This window comes from Ranitomeya imitator, chromosome 3 (assembly GCF_032444005.1).
Source record: "Ranitomeya imitator isolate aRanImi1 chromosome 3, aRanImi1.pri, whole genome shotgun sequence".
Classification (NCBI taxonomy): Eukaryota; Metazoa; Chordata; class Amphibia; order Anura; family Dendrobatidae; genus Ranitomeya; species Ranitomeya imitator.
The window spans coordinates 197,542,925-197,556,080 of record NC_091284.1 but is presented as its reverse complement, the minus strand read 5'-3'; the positions used below and the strand labels follow the sequence as shown (position 1 = coordinate 197,556,080).

The window sequence follows — 13,156 nt, the reverse complement described above, 5'->3', positions numbered from 1 at the left end:
CAGAATCAGTGGGATCCGTTGAAACATTCCAGAGTTATGTCTTCATAAAGTGACAGGGGTCAGAATTGTAAAAATTTGGCCCGGTCATAAATGTGAAAATGGGCTCGAGTTTGAAGGGGTAAAAAAAAAGCTCTTGAATTTAATTTCTATTAAATAATGTATGTTTGATATTCCCCTCCCTCTGTTTCACTACTACTATATAGGCCTTACTATGGTGCTATATAAAGTTCCATGTAATGGCCCAAAGTGTACCCAATGCAGGTGGCCTTGTTCCGTTCTCTGACATCAACATTTTGTAAGCTGTTCTGATGCTTGTGATCACTCAGCCGAAACATGTAGTCATCTCTGTCGTTTAAATGACTGAATATGAACATACCCCATTCTCATCAATTTCAAGAAACATCAGATTCCAATCTAAACACAAAATTGGTTCTTATAAAACAGATTGGATACTGCCAAGCTTGTGATATTTTAGGCTTAGACATGTAATCTGATTTCATACTTGACACCGTCGCATACTGTTTGATGGAAAACGCATTTGCTTTTGACGTGGGAGTTTTTCCTAGTTGGGAAATATTTTCAAACTAGTAAAGGCAAGATGAGGTGCTGGCCTGTTTGGCCTGATTCTCACCATAACTGGCCAGCAATCTTCCCTCTGGTTGTAAACAATTTGACAACTTGTAATGGCCTTCCATTGTTTAATTTATTACTTACCAGTGTGCACATTAGATACTTAGAAAATGGTATTAAATTGTCATTCCAATGGTGAAATGAACATGCATGCCAAGGAAAAGTTTCTGCATGACTGTTGTTATTAAAACATTATAGACATATTTCTTACTGAGTGTGCTAAAATGTTTATAACCGACCAACAAGTGTACAGTCTAATTCATACCTTTCAACACTTGAAACAGCAGAATTTGGAACCAAATTAATTTACTTCAAGTCCGCTCATCCTGCCTGGATGAAGGCGATTTCTTAGATGGCGGTTGATGGTACATTACCAGATGACAATCTACCATAATTCAGTGGGGGGGGAGTATTTAGTCAGCGACCAATTGTGCAAGTTCTCCCACTTAAAAGCATTAGAGAGGCCTGTAATTGACATCATAGGTAGACTACAACTACGAGAGTCAAAATGAGAAAACAAATCTAGAAAATCACCTTGTCTGATTTTGCACCTAAAAACATGCAAGATTTCTGGCTCTCACAGACCTGTAACTTCTTCTTTAAGAGGCTCCTCTGTCCTCCACTCATTACCTGTAGTAATGGCACCTGTTGGAAATTGTTATCAGTATAAAAGACACATGTCCACAACCTCAAACAGTCACACTACAAACTCCACTATGGTGAAGACCAAAGAGCTGACGAAGGACACCAGAATCAAAATTGTAGCCCTGCACCAGGCTGGGAAGACTGAATCTGCAATAGCCAAGCAGCTTGATGTGATGAAATCAACTGTGGGAGCAATAATTAGAAAACGGAAGACATACAAGACCACTGATAATCTCCCTCGATTTGGGACTCCACACAAGATCTCACCCCGTGGGGTCAAAATAATCACAAGAATGGTGAGCCAAAATCCCAGAACCACATGGAAGGACCTAGTGATTGACCAGCATAGAGCTGGGACCACCATAACAAAGGCTACCATCAGTAACACACTACACCGCCAGGGACCCAGATCCTGCAGTGCCAGACGTATCCCCCTGCTTAAGCCAGTACATGTCTGGGCCCATCTGAAGTTTGCTAGAGAGCATTTGGATTATCCAGAAGAGTATTGGGAGAATGTCATATGGTCTGATGAAACCAAAGTAGAACTGTTTGGTAAAAACAGAACTCATTGTGTTTGGAAGAGACAGAATGCTGAGTTGCATCCAAAGAACACCATACCTAGCATGGGGGTGGTAATATCGTGCTTTGGGGCTGTTTCTCTACAAAGGGACCAGGATGACTGATCCGTGTACATGAAAGAATGAATGGGGTCACGTATCGTGAGATTTTAAGTGCAAGCCTCCTTCCATCAGCAAGGGCATTGAAGATGAAACGTGGATGGGTCTTTCAACATGATAATGATCCCAAGCACAGTGCAAGGGCAACGAAGGAGTGGCTTCATAAGAAGCATATGAAGGTCCTGGAGTGGCCTAGCCAGTCTCCAGATCTCAACCCCATCAAAAACCTTTGGAGGAAGTTGAAGGTCCGTGTTGCCCAGCGACAGGCCCAAAGCATCACTGCTCTAGGGGAGATCTGCATGGAGGAATGGGCCAACATATCACCAACAGTGTGTTCCAAACTTGTGAAGACATACAGAAAATGTTTGACCACTGTCATTGCCAACAAAGGATATATAACAAAATATTGAGATGAACTTTCGTTAATGACCAAATACTTATTTTCCACCATAATTTGCTAAATAAATCTTGCCAAATCAGACAAGGTGATTTTCTGGATTTGTTTTCTCATGTTGACTATAATAGTTGTGGTCTACCTATGATGTCAATTGCAGGCCTCTCTCATCTTTTAAGGGGGAGAACTTGCACAATTGGTCGCTGACTAAATCATTTTTTTCCCTACTGTACTAACCCCTTTAACCCCAAGGGTGGATTGCACGTTAATGACCGGGCCAATTTTTACAATTCTTACCACTGTCCCTTTATGAGGTAATAATTCTGGAACGTTTCAACAGATCCTGGAGAATCTGAGATGGTTTTTCGTGACATATTGTATTTCACTTTAGTGGTAAAATTTCTTCGATATAACTTGCGTTTATTTGTGTAAAATACGGTAATTTGGTGAAAATGTGTAAGATATTGCAATTTTTAAACTTTGAATTTTTATGCCCTTAAATGAGAGAAATATGTCACAAAATAGTTCATAAATAACATTTCTCACATGTCTACTTTACATCTGCACAATTTTAAAGTGACACCATTCTAAAAGCTTCACCCCTCAAGCTGATCAAAACCACATTCAAGAAGTTTATTAACCCTTCAGGTGTTTCACAGGAATTAATGGACTGTGAAAGGAAAAAATGAAAATTTTTACTTTTTTCACTAAAATGTAACTTTAGATTATTTTTTTTTATTTTCACAAAGGTAACAAGGAAAAAATTAACCCCAAAATTTGTAATGTAATTTCTCCTGAACATGCCGATACCAAATATATGGGTGAAAACCACTGTTTAGGCCCACGGCAGAGTTCGGAAGAGAGAGAGCGCCATTTGACTTTTTCGACACAAAATTGGCTGCAATTGAGATAGTTTGGAGAGCCCCTGATGTGCCTAGACAGAGGAACACCCCCACAAGTGACCCATTTTGGAAACTAGACCCCCCTAGGAATTTATCTAGATGTGGTTGTGAGCATTTTGAACCCCCCAAGTATTTCACTAAAGTTTATAATGTAGGGCCGTGAAAACAAAAAATATTTTTTCCACAAAAATGATCTTTTAGCCCCAAATTTATTATTTTCCCAAGGGTAATTGGAGAAATTGGACCCAGAAAGATGTTGTGCAATTTCTCCTGAGTACGCTAATACCCTATACGTGGGGGGGTGGGGGGAGAGCCACTGTTTGGGCACAAGTTGGGGCTCAGAAGGGAAGTAGTGAAGTTTTGGAATGCAGACTTTGATGGAATGGTCTGCGGGAGTCATGTCACAAATCCACAGTCCCTTATGTGCCTAAACAGTAGAAACCCCCCACAAGTGACCCAATTTTGGAAACTAAACCCCCCAAGGAACTTATCTAGATGTGTGGTGAGCACTGTGAACCCCCAAGTGTTTCACTAAACTTTGTAATGCAGAGCCGTGAAAATAAAAAAATCATTTAAACAACATGCAGTACGGACCAAAGTTTGGACACACTTTCTCATTTAAAGATTTTTCTGTATTTGCATCACTATGAAAATTGTAAATTCACACTGAAGGCATCAAAACTATGAATTAACACATGTGGAATTATATACTTAGCAAAAAAGTGTGAAACAACAGCAAATATGTCTTATATTCTAGGATCTTCAAAGTAGCCACCTTTTGCTTTGATGACTGCTTTGCACAATCTTGGCATTCCCTTGATGGGCTTCAAGAGGTAGTCACCGGAAATCGTTTTCTCTTCACAGGTGTGCCCTGTCAGGTTTAATAAATGGGATTTCTTGCCTTATAAATGGGGTTGGGACCATCAGTTGTGTTGAGCAGAAATCTAGTGGATACACAGCTGATAGTCCTACTGAATAGACTGTTAGAATTTGTATTATGGCAAGATAAAAGCAGCTAAGTAAAGAAAAACGAGTGGCCATCATTACCTTAAGAAATGAAGGTCAGTCAGTTTGAAAAATTTTGAAAACTTTGAAAGTGTCCCGAAGTGCAGTTGCAAAAACCATCAAGCGCTACAAAGAAACTGGCTCACATGAGGACCGCCCCAGAAAAGGAAGACCAAGAGTCACCTCTGCTTCTGAGGATAAGTTTATCCGAATCACCAGCCTCAGAAATCACAGGTTAACAGCAGCTCAGATTAGAGACCAGGTCAATGCCACACAGCGTTCTAGCAGCAGACACATCTCTACAACAACTGTTAAGAGGAGACTTTGTGCAGCAGGCCTTCATGGTAAAATAGCTGCTAGGAAACCACTGCTAAGGACAGGCAACAAGTAGAAGAGACTTGTTTGGGCTAAAGAATACAAGGAATGGACATTAGACCAGTGGAAATCTGTGCTTTGGTCTGATGAGTCCAAATTTGAGATCTTTAGTTCCAACCACCGTGTCTTCGTGCGACGCAGAAAAGGTGAACGGATGGACTCTACATGCCTGGTTCCCACCGTGAAGCATGGAGGCGGAGGTGTGATGGTTTTGGAGTGCTTTGCTGGTAACACTGTTGGGGATTTATTCAAAATTGAAGGCATACTGAACCAGCATGGCTACCACAGCATCTTGTAGTGACATGCTATTCCATCCAGTTTGCATTTAGTTGGACCATCATTTATTTTTCAACAGGACAAGGACCCCAAACACACCTCCAGGCTATGTAAGGACTATTTGACCAAGAAGGAGAATGATGGGGTGCTACGCCAGATGACCTGGCCTCCACAATCACCACACCGCAGAGTGAAGGCAAAAGGGCCAACAAGTGCTAAGAATCTTTGGGAACTCCTTCAAGATTGTTGGAAGTCCATTTCCGGTGACTACCTCTTAAAGCTCATCAAGAGAATGCCAAGAGTGTGCAAAGCAGTCATCAAAGCAAAAGGTGGCTACTTTGAAGAACCTAGAATATAAGACATATTTTCAGTTGTTTCACACTTTTTTGTTAAGTATATAATTCCACATGTGTTAATTCATATTTTTGATGCCTTCAGTGTGAATTTACAATTTTCATAGTCATGAAAATACAGAAAAATCTTTAAATGAGAAGGTGTATCCAAACTTTTGGTCTGTACTGTATATGTAAGTACCTGGATAGGAATGAAGTGATTAACCAGAGTCAGCATGGGTTTGTAACTAATAAGTCATGTCAGACTAACTTAATTTCCTTCTATGACAGAATCACTGACTGGGTGGATCAGGGAAATGCTGTAGATATAGTATATCTTGACTTCAGCAAAGCATTTGACAATGCTCACACCATCCTTATTGACAAAATGACTAAGTATGGAATGGATAAGGTAACTGTTAGGTGGATTCATAACTAGCTTAGTGATCGGACCCAAAGAGTGGTTGTAAATGGCCGCACATCCAGTTGGAAGAATGTCTCAAGTGGGGTACCACAGGGTTCTGTCCTGGGCCCTGTATTGTTCAACATTTTTATCAATGATTTAGATGAAGGAATTGAGGGTACACATTAAATTTGCTGATGACTCAAAGCTAGGAGGGATAGCTAATACTAGAGAAGAGAGAGAGAGGATCCAAAAAGATATAAATAACCTGGAGCAGTGCGAAGCAACTAACAGAATGGTTTTTAACAAGGAAAAATGCAAAGTACTACATCTTGGCAATAAAAGTGAAAAAAAGCATTTACAGAATGGGAGGAATAGGGATAAGCAACAGCACATGTGAAAAATACTTGGGTATACTAATAGATCATAACCTGAACATGAGTCAACAGTGTGATGCAGCAGCAAAAAAGGCAAATGCAATTCTGGGGTGTATTAACAGAAGCATACAGTCTAGATAACGCAAAGTCATTATTGCCCGCTACTCCTCTTTGGTCAGACCTCATCTGGAATACCGTGTCCAGTTTTGGGCACCACATTTTAAAAAAGACATCAACAAACTGGAGCAAGTTCAGAGAAGAGTGACCAGAATGGTGACCGGTCTGCAAACCATGTCCTATGAGGAATGGTTACAGGATTTGGGAATGTTTAGCTTGCAAAAAAGAAGACTGAGAGGAGACTTAATAGCTGTCTACAATTATCTCAAGGGCTGTCACATTGTAGAAGGATCATCTTTATTCTCATTTGCACAGTGGAAGACTAGAAGCAATGGGAGGAGACACAGATTAGATATTAGAAAATACTTTTTGACAGTTAGTCATGGAAATTTTCAAACAGAGGCTGGACAGACATCTGTCTGGGATGATTTAGTGAATCCTGCTTTGAGCAGGGAGTTGGACCAGATGACCCAGGAGGTTCCTTCCAACTCTACCATTCTATGATTTTTTTTTCCCACAAAAATGATCTTTTAGCCCCCAGGGGGGTTCAATCCAGGTGTCTTCCCTTCATAAACTCTGAATCCATGGGTATACCCTGAGGTACTCTCCCACAGCTTATAGAGTTTGATTCCATACCTGGTCCTCTTACTGGGCAGATACTGACGGAATTTAAGCCTCCCCTTGAAATGAATTAGGGACTCATCCACGCAGATGTCCCTTTGGGGCACATTCACTTTAGCAAACGTTTTGTTGAAGTTGTCAATGACCGGCTGAACTTTGAACAGACGGTCAAAGTTGGGGTCATCTCGGGGAGGACACCATGCATTATCGATATAATGCAGGAATTTGTGGATGGCTTCATAATGTGTCTGGGCCATGACCATTTGGAACACTGGAGTGTTCCAAAGACATACTGATAGGGAATTTAGATTGTGAGCCCCAACGGGGACAGTGATGATAATGTGTGCAAACAGTAAAGCGCTGCGGAATATGTTAGCGCTATATAAAAATAAAGATTATTATTATTATAAATCATCAACACTCCAAAATTGCCGAAGTTCTGGTTTCTTCAGGATCCCCATGTGAAGGACCAGGCCCCAAAACTGCATCATTACACCAGCATCTACAGGAGGCCAGTTAGAAAATGATGAATCGCAGTTTTGTGCCAAAAATTGATGAACGTACAAATTAGTTTGGCCCACCATGAGGTTAACAAAATTCTCAGAGAGTAAGACTTTAAAAATCTATTTCTTTGAGGCCTCTGGTGTCAAACTTGATTCCTGATTGTGCCACAAAATCAGGAATCAGTGGCTCATAATTGTCGGGGGGTGAGGTCCATACAGGGTCAGTAATGGGGGGCCCTGGTTCATCTTCTGGAATGGGGGGCCCTGCTTCAATTGTCCTGTGTGGCGGCTCAGCACTTGAAGAGGATGAGGAGGAATCTGAAAAATAAAGAAATGTGGGATCCTCTCCCTCACTATCAATGTTGGAGGCAAGGAAAGCATATGCCTCCTCCACTGATTTTTTTTTTATGTATGTGGTATTTGTGTCAGTACTTTATTTAGTTGTGTGTGTCAGATAGTGCTTGGTGTAAACTTTTTTGTTTGTAAAGAAAAAGCTAAAAGAAAAAAAGCAGCAACCAGGGAGAAAAAAGTCAGTGAAAGGAAAAGTGTAAAACAACAGGCACGAGCTCTGATGAGTGAACTGTGTCACTAATCAAAGATCGGCAGCTGCTGGATGTGCGCATGGTGGTGGCTAAAAAGAAAAGTGTCTACAACAGCAGGCACAAGCACCGATGAGTGAACTGCGTCACTAATAAAAGCTCGGTGGCTGCTGGATGTGTTCACGGAGGTGACGCAGAGGGGTTGAAAAAGGAAAGTTTAAAACAGCGAACATGAGTGCTGATCGGTGAACTGCCTCACCAATCAATGCTCGGCAGCTGCTGAGTGCTCGCACGGAGGTGACGCAAAGGGAGCTGGAGGGGGTAAAAAGAGGGGGATTGGTGTGTATAAGGAGAGATCGGGCAGGCATCAAAACACTTACAGTTGTTGTCTCTCTTCTTCTGTCTTGTCTTCTTTGTTCTTCTTTCTTCAGCAGTGAGGGATTGTGGTGTCACAGGCTTCTGTAGCACTACAAGGCCCAGCACAGCACAGATCCTGTAGCATGACCGCTCTGCAGAGATCCTGAGCTACTGTGAGGACCTGCAGCGTGGTCACAGAACGGTCACACCGCTGCTGTGCCTTGTCATTAGTGTGATCAATGATGACATCGATCTCACCAATCTGAGCTTGCCCTGGTGATACTGATGTTGCCAGGCAACAGCCTAGGATAAATGCTCTCACAGCTCCTATCCTAGGCAGGTCACAGCCAGGGCACAGCACAGTCACACCGTGGCTGTGCCCTGTGATTGACAAGATCGATGTAATCATCGATCGCACCAATCAGAGTGGGTCCAGGCCATGCCTGGTGTTGCCAGGCAGTAGCCTATGATTGTTGATCTTGGAGCACCGATCATAGGCTGAGACATCAGTGTTTCAGGCAATCTGATTGACTAAAGCACTGGGAAATGCGATTGGCTGTTCAGAATTGAACAGCCAATCACAGTGATCATGGTTGCAGGAGGGTGGCAACACCCCCCAGGATGACAACACCATCTACCCAGAGGTAAGATGGTGCTGGAATTTTAATGTGATCACTGCAACTTTGGTCACAGTGTTGCATTAAAAGAATGATGTAATGATCCATCCCTGGTCAAATAGGCCCATGGCACATGGACGATGTGACTAATATTATGTAGGTATGCAAATAAGCAGGTCATTCTGCTGTGGTATGCACTCCACGAAATCTCTTAAAGGGAACCTACCACCCAAAAAAAACACTGCTAATCTGCAGGTTAATAGTGTTAATAACCTGCCCGGCGCCTGCACTTAACCGTGTACTGCGGGAAGAAAATGAACTTTATTCTCCCTGGCAGTATTCGGTTTCAGCTACGTTCCCAGGGTTAGCTTTTGGTGAGTTTTTGATGTTGCATATTTTATGCACCTATTAAGTAAAATAGCATTTTTTTAAAAATCCATGTAATAAAATCTCGCTAAAGGCTCAATGAGGGAATGTAGCCTAAAGGATATGTTCACATATGAACGATTTGCAGACATTACTGCTGCAAATACTGAAGTTTTGTCAACAAAAACGTAACATAGAATAAGCGCGTTTTTGCAACTTTTTTTAATGCGTTTTTGGATTCGTCTTCCTCCTTTATTAGAATAGCTGAAAGATGCTTGCAAAAATGCTAAAAGAATTAACATTTTACAGATATGAAACTGCTTCAAACCTGCAAGAAAAACAATATGCAACCAGTGCATTCAGGTTTTGTGGCAAAACTGTGTGGAAAATATACAACAAAAGGCAGCAGATACTAACGTGCTCATGACCATAGTGTCCTGTCGTCAATTACACAATGACATTAACAGCAGATCCTTTACATTTTGTCTTTTTGCTTGGTGGGCATCCTTGGATCAGATTTGTTTTTTGAGAGCATCACACAAATTCCTAATCAGATTGAAATTTGGGAAATTTAGAGTCAAAGTCAATACATTAAACTCTTTGTCTTGTTCCTGAAACCTGTCCCTAAGAATGACCTGATCAAAGCTTTTACACCAATATTCTGACTTAAAAAGCTTTGAAAAGTCTCATCATTTTTGCACAATGTGAAGTGTGTTTTTCCCCCATCTTTGCAGAAATGGAAGCAGCCAGGATGGGGTTGACTGCAGACTGTGGGTGTGGTGATCCCCACTCTTCCAATTCATTACTAGTGGTGATAATAGCTATGCCACAATCTTACTCCCATCTCTGACTGTAAATTGTAGCACGCTCCAATTTGTGCCTCGCTTGATTCACTAAGAGTCCGTCTCATCTTAGTGAATCGGGAGCATCGACCGACTCTTGATGAATCAGGACCAATATTTGTAGTGATCATTATTCTGCTGAAAGAGACCAATGCCATTTCTGCTGCAACAATGTTTAGATAGGTATAACATTAAAAAAAATTAGAAAATGTCTACGACACTCCAGGGGAGAAAGCAAACATTGGCCACTTTAGATCAGGTGTCAGATCCTCTTTTAGAACCCAGGGTTGTCTTGCTGGGGTTAGGACAAGCTTTGGTATGCCCTAATGACTGCCAGTTCCATGCCTTAGTAGTACGTGGCATATAGGTAACTGCCAGTAAATGATATTTAAAACAAGAAAGCCTGTCAATTGAAATCTCATGAACGGATTATAATGCTTCTGTATCTTTACACAGCGTTTCACGAGGTATCTGTGTATCCAAAGAAGGAGTTGCCGTTCTTCATCCATTTCACCGCTGGGCTATGTTCTTTTACTGCAATGCTAGCTCTTCTCACCCACCAGTTCCCAGAGCTCATGGGAGTTTTTGTAAAAGCGGTAAGTATCAATCCACTAGAATCCTCTACCTAAATCTCCTAATGTGCATTGAAGTTTAAAATGAGCAGTAATTATACTTGAAGGAGGACATTTTATTTTTCAGGTTTTAACTAATGTTTGTCGAAACAATTTGAAACAATTTGAATAGTAATTATAATGTAGCTCGATACACATGGTTTATATTACATTGTATTGGCTGTAGAGACTCATTGCTTATTGTGTTGTTGCATTGCAGGTTGGAAGTCATAGGTTCATTGCTTGCTTCCAGCCAGGACAAGATGTGCATAGAATTTTTTTTATTTTGCTAGCTTATATAGCTCCATCATATTCTGCAGCGCAGAAATAATCACTGTCCCCATTGGGACTCACAATCTACATTCCTATCAGTATTTCTTTGGAGTGTGGATGGAAACCAGAGAACCCAGATGAAATCCACGCGAACATGGGGAGAACATACAAACTCCTTGCAGATCTTACTCTTGGTGGAATTTGAACCTGAACCCCTAATCCTACTAGGCTGCAGTGTGCTAATCACTAAGCCACCATGTTTATGGTTCCAACTCATCATGTGTGGTGGTTTTTAAGTCTTTTTTCTTTTTTTTGTGTGGCATTCATTGACCTCAAGTGCACCAAATTCATCAAAATGGGGCACACAGTTTGAGTATGGTGCAAAGTTAACCCCTTTCCGGCATCGGGCGTATATTTACGCTGGTGTCGGACTCCCTCCCTTTGATATGTGCTCCAGCGATGAGCCCACATCTTTCCCAACACATGGTGGGCTGTTTTGAACAGCTGACATGTGCCCAGAACAGCCGCGGATGGAATTGCGATCCACCCACAGCTATTAACCTGTTAAATGCCACTGTTAAACGCTGACAGCGGCATTTAATATGCATTTCCAGAAATCCGCCCACTAGTGACTCCCGTCACGTGATCGTGGGGCACCGGTGGGTTGGCATGACTAACCCACCTCTATGTGGTCGGCGCTCATAGCAAGGGAGTAATTCAGCTACATATAGGCGAACTGCTCATTCAACTGCTCATAGCCGATCAGGTTATGGCAGCTTCTAGTCTCCCATGGAAACTATTGAAGCTTGCCAATAGTAAAAAAAATGTTTTTAAAAATATTTAAAAAAAAATAAAAGTTCAAATCACCTCCCTTTCGCCCCATTGAAAAGCAATAAAAAAAATTCAAACATACACATATTTGGCATCGCCGCCTTCAGAATCACCCAATCTATCAATAAAAAAAAGGATTAACCTAACGGCGTAGCGAGGAAAAAAGTCAAAACGCCAGAATTACGCTTTTTTGGTCTCTGCTACATTGCATTAAAATGCTGTAACGGGTAATCAAAAGATCGTATATTCATCAGAATGGTATCATTAAAAACGTCAACTCGGCATGCAAAAATTAAGCCTTCGCCCTACCCGAGATCACGAAAAATGGAGACGCTACGGGTATCGGAAAATGGCACAATTTTTTTTTTCTACAAAGTTTTTTTTTTTTCACCACTTAGAAAAAGTACCTAGACATGTTTGGTGTCTCTAAACTCGTAAAAGCAAAAATACCTCCAGGGGTTAAAAAAAGGCTTTTTTCCTGTTACTTTTCATTTTTGTGATTTTTTTGAGAAAGTTGCAACTTTTTAAAAATTTCACAAAAGATGCGACTTTGATATAAGTGCAGAAAATCGCTCCAGGAGTGCACCAAATTTTGTGACTTTTTAAAAAGTAGCAATTGATGAATCAACCAAAAACATTCCTAATCTTAATTCCTGATACATTTTTGGTGCAATGCTTGGATCTTCTTAGTGAATTTACATAGTCAATGGTGTGGAGAAACCGCAGACTTTTGTGAGTGATGCAGGAAAAACCTCTATATAGAGCTTGCAAAAGAGTGAGGACTGTGCTAGTACCCCATTAACTTAAAAGGGAATCACCCCTAAACTATCTATAACTCACTGAAAGAGAAGTCCAACAATACCTTTACATGTTCAGTCAGGTCCTCCTTTTCTGAGAAACCAGTGTTTGAATTGATGTGTAAATGAGGCTGCAGATCTGAAGCTTCTGCCACTCCAGCTCTATTCCCCACCCAGTGCGTCTCCACCTATTTGACTGACAGTGTCTATGCTATGTTACTTCAGACAAACGAATTGTCAGACAAACAGGAGGAGAAGGCGCTGAGCATTGAATAGAGCTGGAGTGACACAGGTTTCAGATCTACAAATAGTTCTCCAGACTCATTTGCCTAGACTTGTGAGCTTATGACAACATTTTAGAATGATTATGTGATTAGTCCTGGTCACATCATCAGACCGAATCTGATTGAAATTGTTAGTGAGGTTGGGCTCTAGGGGTTGGAGCTGCTGAAAGGAACAAAATCAACAGCCGAACATAGAAGTTGGATTGAAAAAATGAAGACATTTCCAAAGCAAGTGGCCAAGGGCTGCTGCTACAATAGTATTGCTAATATGGTGTTTTATAGTGTTTTTGTATCACCCCTCTGATCTTCTAGCATCCATTGTAAATACCACTTTATTTCATGTAGATTAGTAATTGCACCGCACTCCAGTGTATAGAATTTA

At 41.2% G+C, this 13,156-nt stretch overlaps 1 protein-coding gene across 5 annotated transcripts in view; it reads left to right on the top strand.

Annotated features, from left to right (window-relative positions):
- Positions 1-13,156, top strand: part of ST7L (suppression of tumorigenicity 7 like) — a 224,845-nt gene that overhangs the window by 135,116 nt on the left and 76,573 nt on the right. For all 5 annotated transcript variants that reach the window (XM_069761734.1, XM_069761732.1, XM_069761735.1 and 2 more), the window contains exon 14: positions 10,435-10,574. In XM_069761734.1, the coding sequence (XP_069617835.1) occupies positions 10,435-10,574 (140 nt within the window). The remainder of the gene's footprint in view (positions 1-10,434; positions 10,575-13,156) is intronic.